Raw genomic sequence first — 18,044 nt, 5'->3', positions numbered from 1 at the left:
CAAACCCCATTCAAATGCACTTAAATATTATGTCTTGCCCATTCACCCTCTGATTGGCACACACACACAACCCATGTGTCAGAGCTTAACCATCCTTATTTAACCTGTCTCCTCCCCTTCATCTTTAACCTGTCTCCTCCCCTTCATCTTTAACCTGTCTCCTCTCCTTCATCTTTAACCTGTCTCCTCTCCTTCATCTTTAACCTGTCTCCTCTCCTTCATCTTTAACCTGTCTCCTCCCCTTCATCTTTAACCTGTCTCCTCCCCTTCATCTTTAACCTGTATCCTTCCCTTCATCTTTAACCTGTCTCCTCTCCTTCATCTTTAACCTGTCTCCTCTCCTTCATCTTTAACCTGTCTCCTCTCCTTCATCTTTAACCTGTCTCCTCTCCTTCATCTTTAACCTGTCTCCTCTCCTTCATCTTTAACCTGTCTCCTCCCCTTCATCTTTAACCTGTATCCTTCCCTTCATCTTTAACCTGTCTCCTCTCCTTCATCTTTAACCTGTCTCCTCTCCTTCATCTTTAACCTGTCTCCTCTCCTTCATCTTTAACCTGTCTCCTCTCCTTCATCTTTAACCTGTCTCTTCTCCTTCATGTTTAACCTGTCTCCTCCCCTTCATCTTTAACCTGTCTTCATTTACACTGATTGACGTGGATTTAACAGGTGACATCAATAAGGGATCATAGCTTTAACTTGGATTCACCTGCTCAGTCAAAGTCATGGAAAGAGCAGGTGTTCCTAATGTTGTGTCCACTCCGTGTATATGGAGTATAATGTTGTGTCCACTCTGTGTATATGGGGTATAATGTTGTGTCCACTCTGTGTATATGGGGTATAATGTTGTGTCCACTCTGTGTATATGGGGTATAATGTTGTGTCCACTCTGTGTATATGGGGTATAATGTTGTGTCCACTCTGTGTATATGGGGTATAATGTTGTGTCCACTCTGTGTATATGGGGTATAATGTTGTGTCCACTCTGTGTATATGGGGTATAATGTTGTGTCCACTCTGTGTATATGGGGTATAATGTTGTGTCCACTCTGTGTATATGGGGTATAATGTTGTGTCCACTCTGTGTATATGGGGTATAATGTTTGAAGTTAAGTAATCAACATATTCACATAGTTTATTCCTTTATTCTCTTACAAAAAGCATGATGACTTTCTTCAGACACTTTGGTTAGAAAACGTTTATTTCTCAAAAGTTTATTTCCGTCTTTTTTTAGATTCATGAATGATCTCCATGTATTTTACAAATGTTTTATTCAGCAACATCTTTCACTAGTGATGTATAGAAAAACAACTGTACTGTGAGGTTTTCAGGTGAACAAACTAAATAATCACTTTATATCCTGGTATTAAAATACTTTGAAAAAAAAGAACAAATTAAGAAGAAATGTGTTCAGTCTTGAAAACACCAACTGAACATCCCTTTTATTCAAATGTTAAATCAAAATAATATTGACAACCAATTAAAAGTAAAACTTAAAACATTATTGTCTACCCACTATTCAACATCTGTTTTTCCTACACCTTTTCAATGTTTTTTGCAGCTCTCAAACTCTCCATACGATACAAACATTGAATGTCTTTTTAAAAATCTGTTAGGGCTTATAAAACCTCTCCTTCTATGAGACAAACCATCCGCCAAGGACTCGTGTTGTGCTGCGCCTTCGTCAATACAACACCAAAGAAATAGAGGAGAAGAAGAACAGAAGCATCAGTCAGGTACGGAGGGGCTGATTGGGTCAGAGAACGAAAGAACAAGTTTCACTGCAGGAGAATCAACCCTTTTATATACATAGAGGATGGAGAGATGAGATACAGTATATTTGATGTAAGGAGTCTATCTCTGCCCAGTATCTGTCTTCACTGTCAAACATGTTCAAGAGTTTAAGGTTGTTCCACGTTTGGCACTGGGATCCTACACCCTGGCTATGGCAGAAAAACAATCTGACACAGTTGCGTCAGTGTTGAACGCTCTCTTTCTGGCAGAGACCCACACAAACAGAGCCAGAGCCGAGCTGGAGAGTGTAGCTAGTAAATGTTCCCTTTGTAGCTGTAGGCAGGCTGTCTCTGACTCTGATTCCAGTATCCTAACGAGGCTTCTCTGCTGACAGCCCTATAGGCTACAGCAACACGTACGATGACCTACACATCCAACGATACTGAACAACCTCCGTCATAAAATATCAAACTACTGAGAGAGAGAGAGAGAGACAAGATGTGTTGCTGTGGTGGTAGCCACCGTTTCCATGGTTTCCATTAACGATTGCCAATTGCTGATTGACTGTGAATGTGTAAATCAACAGGGGTTTCTGTGTGTAAGTCACGCCCCCTTCCTTCCACAGCTAAGTCGTGTTCCAAAATGGCTACTCTCTCTCTATAAAATAATGTAGCAGAGCCACTGAAGAAATCAATGGTGTTAATCTGTGGTACTTTGTCAAGTTCTGACCATGTCAGTCAATACTTCCTCTCTTCCAGCCACAGCAATCATTCTGGGGAGTTTGATAAAGTAACAGTGTATATGTGTGTGTGTTTAGTGGCAGGGTGTGTTCAGTGGTATGGTGTGTTCAGTGGTATGGTGGATTCAGTGGTATGGTGGGTTCAGTGGTATGGTGTGTTCAGTGGTATGGTGTGTTCAGTGGTATGGTGGATTCAGTGGTATGGTGGGTTCAGTGGTATGGTGTTTTCAGTGGTATGGTATGTTCAGTGGTATGGTGGGTTCAGTGGCATGGTGTGTTCTGTGGCATGGTGTGTTTAGTGGAATGGTGTGTTCAGTAGCATGGTGTGTTCAGTGGTTTGGTGGGTTCAGTGGTATGGTGTGTGTTCAGTGGTATGGTGGGTTCAATGGTATGGTGGGTTCAGTGGTATGGTGGGTTCAGTGGCATGGTGGGTTCAGTGGTATGGTGGGTTCAGTGGCATGGTGGGTTCAGTGGCATGGTGTATTCTGTGGCATGGTGTGTTTAGTGGAATGGTGTGTTCAGTGGTATGGTGGGTTCAGTGGTATGGTGGGTTCAGTGGTATTGTGGGTTCAGTGGTATTGTGGGTTCAGTGGTATGGTGGGTTCAGTGGTATGGTGTGTTCAGTGGTATGGTGGGTTCAGTGGTATGGTGTGTTCAGTGGTATGGTGGGTTCAGTGGTATGGTGGGTTCAGTGGTATGGTGGGTTCAGTGAGGTGTAGCAGCAAAGCATGTTTGTTGAGGAGAACACAACACAGCTAGTTAAGCATCAATTTAAACATATTTCACCTGTGCAATCAGGACATATTAAATCAAATCCAATTCAGGGATCAATCTCTGTAGGAATGACTGTCAGCAGATGGTTCAGGGAGTCAAGGAATGACTGAGCTCTGTGCATGATTATTTATGTCTGTATTATAATACTGCATTGGTGCTTGAAATGCTTGTGTTCCAGTTCATGATGCCTTTCCAACATAGCGCGTGTAACTGTGTCCAAAAACACACACGAGAGAAGCCAGAGACACACAAATATCAAATCATCTTAATAGTCAATCAGCGTTATTATCATTATTGTCTTTTAACTGTGTAAAGACAAAAACAAATCCTATTTTGTGATCCGTCTTCACTAAGTAAATGGTCAGAGAGAGTAGGTAGCGAACTGAGATATTACAGACAGACAGACAGACTAACAGTAGTCAATAGAACGGCCACAGCTCAGGGTAGGGCAGAGAAGGTCAGGGTAGGGCAGAGAAGGTCGGGGTAGGGCACCGAAGGTCGGCCCAGGGCAGAGAAGGTCAGGGTATGGCAGAGAAGGTCAGCCCAGGGCAGAGAAGGTCAGTGTAGGGCAGAAAGGGTCAGGGCAGGGCAGAGAAGGTCGGCCCAGGGCAGAGAAGGTCAGGGTAGGGCAGAGTAGGTCGGCCCAGGGCAGAGAAGGTCAGCGTAGGGAAGAGAAGGGCAGGGCAGAGAAGAGCATGGCAGAGACGGTTAGCTCAGGGCAGGGCAGAGAAAGTCAGTCCAGGCCAGGGCATAGAAGGTTATCTCAGGGCAGGGCAGGGCAGAGAAGGTCAGGGCAGGGCAGAGAAAGTCAGGGCAGGGCAGAGACAGTCAGCCCAAGGCAAGGCAGAGAAAGTCATCTCAGGGCAGGTCAGCTCAGGGCAGGGTAGGGCAGAGAAAGGCAGGTCAGGGCAGAGTAGGTCAACCCAGGGCAGAGAAGGTTATCTCAGGGCAGGGCAGAGAAAGTCAGGGCAGGGCAGAGAAAGTCAGCCCAAGGCAGGGCAGAGAAGGTCATCTCAGGGCAGGTCTTGAGGCATTTACGGGATAGTTCTCTCTTTTTTTTACACAGAAATTAACACCTTGTTTCAAAAAGTCTGAATAAAAGAAAAAAAACATCTCGGCCCAACAATGGCTCCTTTTTGTAGCAACATGTTCCTCATCTTCTTTTATTTAAATTTTTATTCTCCATCTACATGTTTCTCCTGTTTGTAATGAGTGATTTCAGAATGCATTTGGCAGAAGTATTGAAGTCTGTCTCGGACACATCACGCAGCCACCACATAAACAAAGTGTCAGAAAGACGGCCATGTTCATAAGGTCAATGTCACCATTAATGTGGTCATCTTTGTAAGGTCTATGAGTCAGTCTCCTGCTCAGCCCCTTGTGCCAGGTCATGTGATTACATGCCAGAGGCGCTGAGCCCCATGCTGGCGTTGTGGCTCATGCAGGGGAGAGTCTGGACTGTTTTGGGGAAGTCGTGAGTTAGGATGCGTCCGTTCTCTCCTCCTGCTCCACCTATTCCTCCTCCTCCCCCATTCCCGTTCCCACTCATTCTGGTCATGGAGGAGCAGTGCATGGCGTCGTTGATGTTCTGCTGCAGATAACAGAGAGAGAGAAGAGGGGAACAGAGTTGGACACCAAGACAAGATGACAGTCACAGCCATGCATACATCCTGTCTATGGGCTCCCAGTAATACTGGTCATCTAATCAGAGGTTAGCTCTACCATGTAAATAGTGTACGTATCTCCTGGGGATTTAGACTCTAACAAAGACAAGAGGATAGGCTGGTGTAATATAACAATAATATAATAAAATATTACAATATCATAGTATTATAATACAGTAGAATAATATTGTATTATATCGTGTGTCTTGTAATTCGCAGACGTTTCAACTTTATTGAATCAACAGCCCTCCATTTGATCCCCTTGTATTTGATTTGTCTACAGGAATACTGGAATATATTAACAACATTAGTTGTGTGAATGAATGTGTAACTGGATACAGGCATATATGAATAGGATAGAAACAATTATGTCTCTATTATGAAGGTAAGTGGTTGGCAGAAAATGGATACGTTCCAAATGGCATTCTATTCTCTATAGTGTGCACCCTATGGGCTCTGGTCAAAAGTAGAACACTATGTAGAGTATAGGGTGTCATTTGAGACTCAGAGTGTTATCTTTTATGGTCTTCATCTAGCTACTGACTGTTACTGGCGCGGAGCAGTAAAACCACTCTGATAGCCGACACGCATCACACTCCCAATCTGGAAGGAAGGAGGAGAAGGCAGCTCAGCTCTTCCTCTCTTTGGCCTTATTGCTCTGAGCTACAGTCTAATACAACACAAGCCAATGGGGCTGAAAGTGGAGCTAATGGTGTGTGTGTGTGTGTGTGTGTGTGTGTGTGTGTGTGTGTGTGTGTGTGTGTGTGTGTGTTTGTGTAATGCCTGTGTGTGTGTTTGTGTAATGCCTGTGTGTGTGTGTGTGTGTGTGTGTGTGTGTGTGTGTGTGTGTGTGTGTGTGTGTGTGTGTGTGTGTGTGGGGGGGGGGGGTCTTCTGGAGCTGCTTCCAGGTTGTAATTATATAACTAGTGTCAGTCAACCTATTGTTCATTACCACATGCCAGCCTTTAGTTGTAAGCCTGGGTTATCTGTCCAAACAGCTGATTTGACAGAGAGGCATGCCATAGAATCTATCATCTCTGTTTATCATCTCTGTTACAGCAGTTTAGCCTCATAGTGGGTGGCAACATATATAGGATGCTACTACAATGGACCTGCACTACAACATATACAGTCAGCAGAGGAGGGAGGTAAAGAGAGAACGATTGGGGACAGAGACAGGTAGAGAGAAAGATTGGGGACAGAGACAGGTAGAGAGAAAGATTGGGGACAGATACAGGTAGAGAGAAAGATTGGGGACAGAGACAGGTAGAGAGAAAGATTGGGGACAGAGACAGGTAGAGAGAAAGATTGGGAACAGAGACAGGTAGAGAGATAGATTGGGGACAGAGACAGGTAGAGAAAGAGACAGACAGAGGTTAAAGGGTAACGAGGTACAGAGGTAGAGACTTTGTGTTGCGGTGGAGAAGCAGTGACGTGCTACAGGTGGGTCTACTGTGATCACACGGTTAGATGGCTGGAGGGAGGGGTGAGGAAGAGGAGGAGGAAGAAGAGGCAGATGATATCAACATCATCATCATCATCAATCATCATCGTCATGGTATCACAGTTTCCTACCCCATGTCCTCTGTTCTCTCTCTCTCTCTCCTATATCTTAACAGTGTTGTTGGAGTACAGGCCGTAGCTCTGCAGCTCTGTGTAAGGAGCGGTAGCGCCCCCTGTGTCTAAGGCTGAGCACTGAAAGGTCTGAGCGGCGGATGCAGCGGCGGCTCGCGCGGTGGACACCTTCATTCTCTGAGACTCGGTTCGCGACTTGTAGCAGAACTCCACCAACGCCACCAGCATGGCCAGGCCCAGCCCTCCAATCAGAATGTAGAACACTCCGGCCACGTTGCTCAGGCTCAACGCACTCGTCTTATCCTGGGGGGGGGGGGGGGCGGAGAGAGATGCGGTGAGGAGGAGTGAGGGGAGGGGACATACATACATTACATACACACTGACACCATAGATGCAAACACCTTATATACAAACACCATAGTAGAAATTATGGACAAACACAGAAACACATACTAAAGACACTTTGCATACAAAAAAAACACACAAAAGCAGCATGCACATAGAGATAATCCAGCACGCACGCACGCACGCACGCACGCACGCACGCACGCACGCACGCACGCACGCACGCACGCACGCACGCACGCACGCACGCACGCACGCACGCACGCACGCACACACACACACACACACACACACACACACACACACACACACACACACACACACACACACACACACACACACAGAGAAAGAAACGTGTCAGGACTCCCAGAAAACACATAACAGTTATGCCCTGCTTAATTAACTAGCCCAAACAAAATACAGGTAGACAACATAATACTCACAAAACAACACATGCAACTTCATACTACTGATATTACACACTGGTTTCATTAAGAAGCTATTTATAATACTTATACTAACTATTGTTTGAAACTAACTTGACATAGTAACTAGCCCACTCACTCTGCACTCAGACACACACCTAGTACTTGAAAAACTTGTCTAACTTCATATACATTTCCTTTCTTCATTTCTGAGGGGGTTTAGATCAAGTGTGTTTTTCAATACCCTAAAACTTGAGTCAAATCCTCATTAGATCCATGCATTCATGCAGCATTAATTTAACAGGCAGAGAGTCTAAATTCACTTTAACCAACATATTGTGGGATGGCCCATTATTGTGTTGATCTACAGTATAGAGTGGGGCAAAAAAGTATTTAGTCAGCCACCAATTATGCAAGTGCTCCCACTTAAAAAGATGAGAGAGGCCTGTAATTTTCATCATAGGTACACTTCAACTATGACAGAAAAAATGAGAAAGAAAATCCAGAAAATCACATTGTAGGACTTTATTTATTTGCAAATTATTTATTTGCAAATTATGGTGTAAAATAAGTATTTGGTAACCTACAAACAAGCAAGATTTCTGGCTCTCACAGACCTGTAAGTTCTTCTTTAAGAGGCTCCTCAGTCCTCCACTCGTTATCTGTATTAATGGCACCTGTTTGAACTTGTTATCAGTATAAAAGACACCTGTCCACAACCTCAAACAGTCACGCTCCAAACTCCACTATGGCCAAGACCAAAGAGCTGTCAAAGGACACCAGAAACAAAATTGTAGATCTGCACCAGGCTGGGAAGACTGACTCTGCAATAGGTAAGCAGCTTGGTTTGAAGAAATCAACTGTGGGAGCAATTATTAGGAAATGGAAGACATGCAAGATCACTGATAATCTCCCTTGATCTGGGGCTCCACGCAAGATCTCACCCCGTGGGGTCCAAATGATCACAGGAACGGTGAGCAAAAATCCCAACGTGGCTGAAACATCATGCTTTGGGGCTGTTTTTCTGCAAAGGGACCAGGACGACTGATCCGTGTAAAGGAAAGAATGAATGGGGCCATGTATCGTGAGATGATGAGTGAAAACCTCCTTCCATCAGCAAGGGCATTGAAGATGAAACGTGGCTGGGTCTTTCAGCATGACAATGATCCCAAACACACCGCCCGGGCAACGAAGGAGTTGCTTCGTAAGAAGCATTTCAAGGTCCTGGAGTGGCCTAACCAGTCTCCAGATCTCAACCCCATAGAAAATCTTTGGAGGGAGTTGAAAGTCTGTGTTGCACAGCAACAGCCCCAAAACATCACTGCTCTACAGGAGATCTGCATGGAGGAATGGGCCAAAATACCAGCAACAGTGTGTGAAAACCTTGTGAAGACTTACAGAAAACGTTTGACCTCTGTCATCGCCAACAAAGGGTATATAACAAAGTATTGAGATAAACTTTTGTTATTGATCAAATACTAATTTTCCACCATATAATTTGCAAATAAATTCATTAAAAATCCTACAATGTGATTTTCTGGATTTTTTTTCTCATTTTGTCTGTCATAGTTGAAGTGTACCTATGATGAAAATTACAGGCCTCTCATCTTTTTAAGTGGGAGAACGTGCACAATGGGTGGCTGACTAAATACTTTTTTGCCCCACTGTATATCCATCCAGAACATTAAAGTATATTTATTCTCTATTTCTAACAGATAAACTCTGGTTATCATTCTGGGGTTGTGGGTTTAGGAGGGTTGAGGCCGTTGCTTCATTCTCAGCGGTGAGAGACCATGCAGGATTAAGACAATCGGATCATTATCAAACTCCCTGATTTAGGGTTTAGGGTTATGTTGGGTGTATGGGGTTGCTAGCCTCGCAAAAGCTTAATCAATTATGTATGCTTGCAGGAACAGGTAGGCTCACGAGGCTAAGGGGTTGCAAGGCTGAATAGTATCTGTAGCTTTCATATGTTTTTTGGGGGTGGGGTGTACCTCTCACACCGGAGAGGATGGAGCCAGACCAGGCAGGCTGGTGTGGAGAGGACGTTTTGGGGTGTTTCAGGGCCGGGTCATGTTAGGAGACAGGGGTCAGGGGTTAAAAGTGATCTGAGCCTTTCACAGGGTCCGTCGGTCAAATCAAAATCACACACTCTCTCTCTCTCTTTCTCTCTCTCTCTCTCTCTCCACACTGACATGCAGGCTGCATCCAGAATGGCATCCTAAGTGCACTCTATAAAGAATTAGGTTGCCATTTCAAACAAAACTCAGTCCCATTGTGGTTTATGTAGATTCTAGGTCCTTGGGGCTCTGTTCTTTGTTTTCTTCTCTGCCTGTCTGCTTTCAGAGACCACTCTTACAACAGCTATGTGATATTACTCTGTATGTTTCTATTCCCTTGGGTTTATATTGGCTAAATCAGCAGAGTGCACTTTACAATGATGTACTTCAGCATGATGTAGCACTGCCTCTCTTACATGAGGGATGCCTGTGATTTCCCTCCTGTATTACCATGGCTATATCAGCATGATCACCATCATACCTTAGGTTTACATCACTGCAAAACAACCTGACAGATGAGTCGAGGGAAATAAACAGTGAATTTTACGCTCTATTCAAAGAACACACATGCCTACTTGTATTGCTTAGAGGTACTGCGTACAGTGGCTTGCGAAAGTATTCACCCCCCTTTGCATTTTTCCTATTTTGTTGCCTTGCAACCTTGAATTAAAATTGATTTTTGGAGGGTTTGTATCATTTGATTTACACAACATGCCTAACACTTTGAAGATGCAAAATATTTTTTTATTGTGAAACAAACAAGAAATTAGAGAAAAAAACCTGAAAACTTGAGTGTGCATAACTCTTCAACCCCCCCAAAGTCAATACATTGTGGTTTCACCTTTTGCAGCAATTACAGCTGCAAGTCTCTTGGGATATGTCTCTATAAGCTTGACACATCTAGCCACTGGGATTTTTGCCCATTCTTCAAGGCAAAACTGCTCCAGCTCCTTCAAGTTGGATGGGTTCCGCTGGTGTACAGCAATCTTTTAGTCATACCACAGATTCTCAATTGGATTGAGGCCTGGGCTTTGACTAGACCATTCCAAGACATTTAAATGTTTCCCCTTAAACCACTCGAGTGTCGCTTTAGCAGTATGCTTAAGATTATTTTCCTGCTGGAAGGTGAACCTCTGTCCCGGTCTCAAATCTCCGGAAGACTGAAACAGGTTTCCCTCAAGAATTTCCCTTTATTTAGTGCCATCCATCATTCCTTCAATTCTGACCAATTTCCCAGTCCCTGCTGATGAAAAACATCCCCACGGAATGATTCTGCCACCACCATGCTTTACTGTGGGGATGGTGATCTCGGGGTGATGAGAGCTGTTGGGTTTGCGTCAGACATAGCATTTTCCTTGATGGCCAAAAACCTCGATTATAGTCTCATCTGACCAGAGTACCTTCTTCCATATGTTTGGTGAGTATCCCAAATTCCTTTTGGCGAACACCAAACATGTTTGCTTATTTTTTTCTGGCCACTCTTCCGTAAAGCCCAGCTCGGTGGAGTGTACGACTTAAAGTGGTCCTATGGACAGATACTCCAATCTCGGCCGTGGAGCTTTGCAGCTACTTCAGGGTTATCAATGGTCTCTTTGTTGCCTTCTGATTAATGCCCTCCTTGCCTGGTCCGTGAGTTTTTGTGAGCAGCCCTCTCTTGGCAGGGTTGTTGTGGTGCAATATTTGTTAAACATTTTTATAATGGATTTAATGGTGCTCTGTAGGATTTTCAAAGTTTGGGATATTTTTTTATAACCTAACCCTGATCTGATTCTCCACAACTTTGTCCCTGACCTGTATGGAGAGCTCCTTGGTCTTCATTGTGTCAATTGTTTGGTGGTGCCCCTTGCTTAGTGGCGTTGCAGACTCTGGGGCCTTTCAGAACAGGTGTATATATACTGAGATCATGTGACAGATCATGTGACACTTAGATTGCACACAGGTGGACTTTATTTGACTAATTATGTGACTTCTGAAGGTAATTGGTTGCACCAGATCTTATTTAGGGAATTCATAGCAAAAGGGGTGAATACATATGCACGCACCACTTGTTCTTTTTTTAAAATATATATTTTTATTTCACTTCACCAATTTGGACTATTTTGTGTATGTCCATGACATGAAATCCAAATAAAAATCCATTTCAATTACAGGTTGTAATGCAACAAAATAGGACAAATGCCAAGGGGGGTGAATCATTTTGCAAGGCACTGTATGTGGCTGATGTTCTGCAACAAGGAGCAGGCAGCATATGTTCTTGTGGTATAACACCATATGACCTCTAGCATGTTTACAATGTTATTTGATTTAACGACCGTAAACCCCACTGTTTCACCTCAACCATCAAGGTTAGTAGTTAATTCACTCATTGGCCTCATTATGGAGCAAACATCAGTGTGGGGAGAGAGAGAGATAACAGTGATTGGCTCCCAGAGAGAGAAAGAGAGAGAAAGAGAAAGAGAGAGAAGAAATGGATTTTGAGTCCACCAATCTCAGTCACTTTACTAATGAGAGCCAGTGACATGTCTAAGTAGTAAACTGAGAGCGATAGTTTGAGATATCAGGGCTGGTCTGGGAACAGACTTTACAGGGCTTCTGTAGTTTCAGACTGGTCTTGGATCAGGGGATTTGAGGAGGATGTGAGGAGTGTTTGGGGTATAAGGACTGGTCTAGGATCAGGGGTTTTGAGGAGGATGTGAGGAGTGTTTGGTGTATAAGGATGGTCTAGGATCAGGGGTTTTGACAAGGATGTGAGGAGTGTTTAGGGTTTAAGGACTGGTCTAGGATCAGGGGTTTTGACAAGGATGTGAGGAGTGTTTGGTGTATAAGGATTGGTCTAGGATCAGGGGTTTTGAGAAGGTTGTGAGGAGTGTTTGGTGTATAAGGACTGGTCTAGGATCAGGGGTTTGAGGACTGAGATATAGTGTGTGACTGACCTTGCGTCCGGAGTCGTTGCTGCCACACTCTCCTTTATCGTACCACCATTTGTTCTTTAGTTTGTCTAAGACGGCCTGCTCATTGAGCTTCAACACGGCTAGGTTTACCGGGATCCTGCATGTACACCACACCACACCCAGGACAGGGCAGGGCCATAACATAAATAACATAGCATAACATATGTTATCTTATGTCAGTCATTCAGAACATGTCCAATCATATACCACATCTACGCATCAAGGTTTACTGCCATTTAGCTGTGTCACTGGTTAGAAGTTGGAAACCTCACACACACGTTCACTCACAGGCAAATACATAAAGTAAACAGGAACATCATCAGGAACACACATGTACATCAGAGTCAAAGTGATGTGTTAATACTCCATCTCTCCCTACTGTACAGTACGGTAGTAGATGTGTATTACTGTATCACTTTGGGTAACCGGCACACCAGCTGTGAACCCTCTGTTACGGAACACAACACGTCAGAAAAGATTCTGATTGCAGATTCTATTCCCCTTTAAAAGCTGTAGGAGTGTCTAGTTAGTAGGAGGTTCTTGGGGACAGAGATACAAAAAAAAACAATTCTGTTCTTTGTGTGTGTGTGAAGTCTTCAGTGTATCAGCTTGACAGGGATCCCACGCATGAATGCATGCTATCCTTACTTATTCATGAGAACAGGGCAAAATACAAACTGTGCCAATTCCAGACACCCGCCTCCCAGAAGGACTAGAGTAGGTTATCTTGGCTAGAGAGAGAGCATGATGTCACTCTGTAGTTTTAAGTTGGCCCCTACACACAGAGTTGAAGCACTTGTTACCCTCTGTGTTGAAGTCTGGGCCATAGACCTATCCATGGCTAGGAAGAGATAAAATATCATGTGTCTCTCGTGTTTTAATCCCTCCCCCACCCTTCACCCACCATACAGTTGTCAGGAAGTGTTGCCATCCAGAGTGTCTGAGCAGCTTTGTGATTGGCCGGTTACCCCCCTGGTGGATCAGCGTGGTTGGTTGAAACAGGGTTCTGACCTTGGAGTCCCCGCCCCCGCTGCCACACTCGCCCTTGTCGTACCACCATTTGTTTTTCAGTTTGTCCAACAGGCCTTGCTCGTTCAGTTTTAACACGGCCAGGTTAACAGGGTTTCTTTAGAACGATAATAGATACAATCATAACTGGGTCAGTTTTCCTGGGTTAGGAAATAGTACTGTATATTATGGACAGGTATATAAATATGTGTAAATATGTGATTATGAAAATGTTGGAGCTATATTTTAATAATGATAACTGGGTTAGCATTTGAAAGAGTATATGGACAGGTAGGTAAGTAGTCTGTACACTGGTTATGATTATGAATGTTGAATCGCTAGATTACACCACCTGCTTGGCTAAGCCTATGGCGATGTATGGAGTGAATATACTATGGAGCAGGGTTGATCTTGAGTTTGGACATTCTAAATGCTTGATATAGAGTATATTACTTATATATCTCAATGGACAGAAATGCTTGCTGGCCATACTTGAGTCAGGTTTAACCACATAGAGGACAGGGCCTCTTAGAGGAGGGAGAGAGCAGATATCATGGAGAGATGCTTCAGATTTGGAAGCCTACCTACCTGTCTGTAGATGCTCATGTCCTTTCAATGTTTCCACTATGAAAATGGAGAACTATCACAGTTCCATTCACTTCATACAAATATGATTAGTTGTTGAGTGTCAAAACTCAATTTAGAGTTTCTCTTACTCCTTCCTTAGCTGATAATTGACTCTAGGATAGAAAGAAGACCACCAACTAGCTCAGCAAACTCAACTACCACATCCATATCTATAGCACCTCTCTCTCTCTCTCTCTCTCTCTCTCTCTAGACATGGATGTTTATGTGTTCAAGTACAGTATATAATAATTTACCCTGTTGGTGGGTTAGAGGTCGAGTAAATGAGGTGGCAGAGTGCTTGGCGGTGTGTTAGAGGTTAGAGGTGGAGTAGATGAAGCAGCAGAGTGCTTGGTGATGGGTTAGAGGTTAGAGGTCGAGTAAATGAGGCGGCAGAGTGCTTGGTGGTGGGTTAGAGGTTAGAGGTCGAGTAGATGAGGTGGCAGAGGGCTTGGTGGTGGGATGCCGATATAAGGCAGGAATGGGGTTAAAACAGGAGTGGATTTTCCCAACAGCCTTCGTAACTTAAGAAGTATGTTACAGTATTTCTAGAATCAAGCCACTTGTCAAACAGCTTGTTGAATCGCTAGATTACACCACCTGCTTGGCTAAGCCTATGGCGATGTATGGAGTGAATATACTATGGAGCAGAGTTGATCTTGAGTTTGGACATTCTAAATGCTTGATATAGAGTATATTACTTATATATCTTGTCGAACAGCAAAGGGCTTCAGCTTCATTTTACAAATGTAATTTGTTAATCCATACCATAAAAGATGTCGACTACCAGCAAATATAGATTGTATAATAGTTATTGTCTCACACCTAGTGCAGCTGTGTTGGGGAGATAACATACCACTTGAGTTATCAAGGCTGTGGAAGACCCACCCAAGAACAGTACATTGTACAGAACACATCAGGAATGGAGCGAGGACAGGGTCAAAACACAACAGTAAACATCAGGGATGGAGCGAGGACAGGGTCAAAACACAACAGTAAACATCAGGGATGGAGCGAGGACAGGGTCAAAACACAACAGTAAACATCAGGGATGGAGCGAGGACAGGGTCAAAACACAACAGTAAACATCAGGGATGGAGCGAGGACAGGGTCAAAACACAACAGTAAACATCAGGGATGGAGCGAGGACAGAGTCAAAACACAACAGTAAACATCAGGGATGGAGCGAGGACAGGGTCAAAACACAACAGTAAACATCAGGGATGGAGCGAGGACAGGGTCAAAACACAACAGTAAACATCAGGGATGGAGCGAGGACAGGGTCAAAACACAACAGTAAACATCAGGGATGGAGCGAGGACAGGGTCAAAACACAACAGTAAACATCAGGGATGGAGCGAGGACAAGATCAAAACACAACAATTCTTCAGGATAACAATAGTAGAGATCCTGTCAAATGAAGAGCTGTTAATGTAGAAATTCTGAGAGATGAATTCAATCAAACTGGCATCGTATCTCATATTGACTGTAGTGAAGTAATAGTGCAGAAGGGATTCGGACACAGTGAGAATATTCAGTAGACTCCCCTCACAGGTATATGCTTAAAGATTCTGAACGTTCCCTGTGTGAGAACAAAGATACTGTCACCAGGCAACACATCTAAGGCAGAGCCCTCAGTAAACAAAAAAGGGGGTGATCACTAATTTCTGAATCGGAAAGAGAAGAAATACACATTTTATAATTGTCATGGCTTCATTTGCCCACATCTTGAGTGGCTGACCAGAACGATGGCATCTCAATGAAGGAGACCATTCAGTCTGAAAATGTCTCAGACTCCCTTACAAAACATTATCTGAGTAATGATCTTCTCTGTCAATTTCAGACATCTGTGAATACCACCGATCACTCTCAGTGTGTCTGTGTGTGTGTGTGTGTGTGAGTGTGAGTGTGTGATTGAGAGAGAGAGAGAGAGAGAGAGAGGAAGAGAGAGAGAGCAATTGAAGTGACAGAAAGAAAATCATTGTGAGTAAGGACCTTCGCTTCGTGCAGGCAGCCTACTGAGAAAGTCCACTAAATGACTATTCAATGACACTAAATAGGAGACTTCTCTCCCCATAGGAGGCTTCTCATTAAAATAAATGCAATCTCCTCATAGGAGGCTTCTCATTAAAATAAATTGAGATGATTATGGTTGAATTCAAAGATCCACATGACTCCAGCAATATCTTTCTGGAACAGAATACATGTACGACATGGACTGTAGTCATGAAAGGTGAGGTTAGGCGGGTGTTGTCTGCTTTAGCTGTTATAAAATAATCATTCATAATAATACAAATAATACCCCCCTCCCGCCCCCCAAAAGACAGTTTTTCTAATCTTTTCACAAGTAAAGCCTGACAACATCAGTCTGAGAGAGAAGAGAGGAGAACAAAGAGAGGAGAAGAGAGGAGGGAGGAGAAGAGAGGAGAGGAGAACAAAGAGAGGAGAAGAGAGGAGAACAAGGGAGAAAGAAGAGATGAGAGAGGAGAAGAGAGGAGGGAGGAGAAGAGAGGAGAGGAGAACAGAGAGGAGAAGAGAGGAGAACAGGGGAGAGAGAAGAGATGAGAGAGGAGAAGAGAGGAGAAGAGAGGAGGGAGGAGAAGAGAGGAGAACAGAGGGGGGGGAGAAGAGAGGAGAGGACAACAGAGGAGAGAGAAGCGAGAAGAGAGAAGAGAGGAGAGAGGAGAGAGAAGAGAGGAGAACAGGGGAGAGAGAAGAGATGAGAGAGGAGAAGAGAGGAGAACAGGGGAGAGAGAAGAGATGAGAGAGGACAAGAGAGGAGATAAGAGAACAGAATAGAGAAGAGAACAGAAGAAAGGAGAGTTGAGGGGAGTAGAGGAGAGTAAAGAAAAGGATAATAAGTGTTTCTGAAGGAGGGAGGAAAGAAAGGTGGGATCAGATTTCCACTTCTGTAAGCACTCAGAGTGCGGTCAGCCTGACCAAGCCCTAGATGGTGGATGTCAAGGGCTTAGCAAGGCTTTAGCTCGCACAGACACAGAGACATTCAGCTCTGCAGTAGTCATAGAGGTCACACAGACAGAGATATTCAGCTCTGCAGTAGTCATAGAGGTTACACAGACAGAGATATTCAGCTCTGCAGTAGTCATAGAGGTTACACAGACAGAGATATTCAGCTCTGCAGTAGTCATAGAGGTTACACAGACAGAGATATTCAGCTCTGCAGTAGTCATAGAGGTTACACAGACAGAGATATTCAGCTCTACAGTAGTCATAGAGGTTACACAGACAGAGATATTCAGCTCTACAGTACACTGTTATAAAAAGTGTTCCAAAAGGTAACCTCTATGTCTATAGTCTCAGAAAACAAGGTGCTCTCTAGAACTTAAAATGGTTCTTCGGCAGTAGGAGACCCTTCTGGGTTCCATGTACTGTAGAACCCTCTGTGAAAAGGATTTTACATGGAACCCAAAAGGATTCTACATGGAACAACAAAGGGTTCTTCAAAGGGCTCTCCTATGGGGACAGCCAAATAACCATTTTAGGTTTGAGAGAGCACCTTTGTTTCTAAGATTGTAGTCATAGAGGTCACGTCAAGTTTCCATGGTCAAAATATAGACACTTTTTAACATTAGGCCATACATGCTGCTTCTGACACCGATAAACCAGTGGGTCATGCAGGGCCAAGTGTTTGATGTTTATAGTGGTACTCTATTCCCTACATAGTCCACTACCTTTGACCACAACCCTGTGGGCCTTGGTCAAAAGTAGTACACAATATAGGGAAAAGGGTGCCATTTGGGATGCATCCAGTATCTCCATAAATCAAATAAAAACATGCAAAACAAAGATGCCTAAGCCATTTCCAGCTCTGAGGCAGAGGTGCAGTTACACGTTAATACCTGAGGGGTGAGCCCTTGGGCGTGGCGATACCGTATCCTTTAGAGTCCAGGTTCCCCCCCACCTTCATGGTGTCACAGGGTTTCCTCTGCTCGATGTACTCGTTCATGGTGGACTCTAACAGGTAGGCGTACTTCCCTTTAGACTTCCTGACCCTCATCACTCCCTCGTCTGTGGTCTTCACAAATACTGAGGGGTCGGCCGACTTCATGTACGACCACATCTTCTCAAACACTGCGATCTTAGACCGCTGGGGAGAGAGGAGGGGTTAGGATTGTGTGTGGGGGAGG

At 44.0% G+C, this 18,044-nt stretch overlaps 1 protein-coding gene across 4 annotated transcripts in view; it reads right to left on the bottom strand.

The window, feature by feature from the left end:
• Positions 1 to 1,122: 1,122 nt before the first annotated feature.
• The window catches only part of LOC135526642 (glutamate receptor 1-like), a 168,638-nt gene continuing 151,716 nt past the window's right edge, over positions 1,123 to 18,044 (bottom strand). Inside the window, exons 13-16 of one of the 4 annotated variants that reach the window (XM_064955155.1) lie at positions 17,757 to 18,004; positions 13,276 to 13,390; positions 6,652 to 6,786; positions 1,123 to 4,835 (exon numbers count right to left, since the gene is read on the bottom strand). In XM_064955155.1, coding sequence (XP_064811227.1) covers positions 4,641 to 4,835; positions 6,652 to 6,786; positions 13,276 to 13,390; positions 17,757 to 18,004 — 693 coding nt within the window. In that variant the 3' untranslated portion in view covers positions 1,123 to 4,640. Of the gene's footprint in view, positions 4,836 to 6,483; positions 6,787 to 12,246; positions 12,362 to 13,275; positions 13,391 to 17,756; positions 18,005 to 18,044 lie in introns of those variants that run through there. The other 3 variants (XM_064955158.1, XM_064955156.1, XM_064955157.1) reach the window with 3 other exon arrangements.

Source organism: Oncorhynchus masou, chromosome 32, assembly GCF_036934945.1.
Source record: "Oncorhynchus masou masou isolate Uvic2021 chromosome 32, UVic_Omas_1.1, whole genome shotgun sequence".
In the NCBI taxonomy this organism is placed as follows: Eukaryota; Metazoa; Chordata; class Actinopteri; order Salmoniformes; family Salmonidae; genus Oncorhynchus; species Oncorhynchus masou.
Note: the sequence above shows the minus strand (reverse complement) of the source record. Positions and strands in the feature narration are given on the sequence as shown.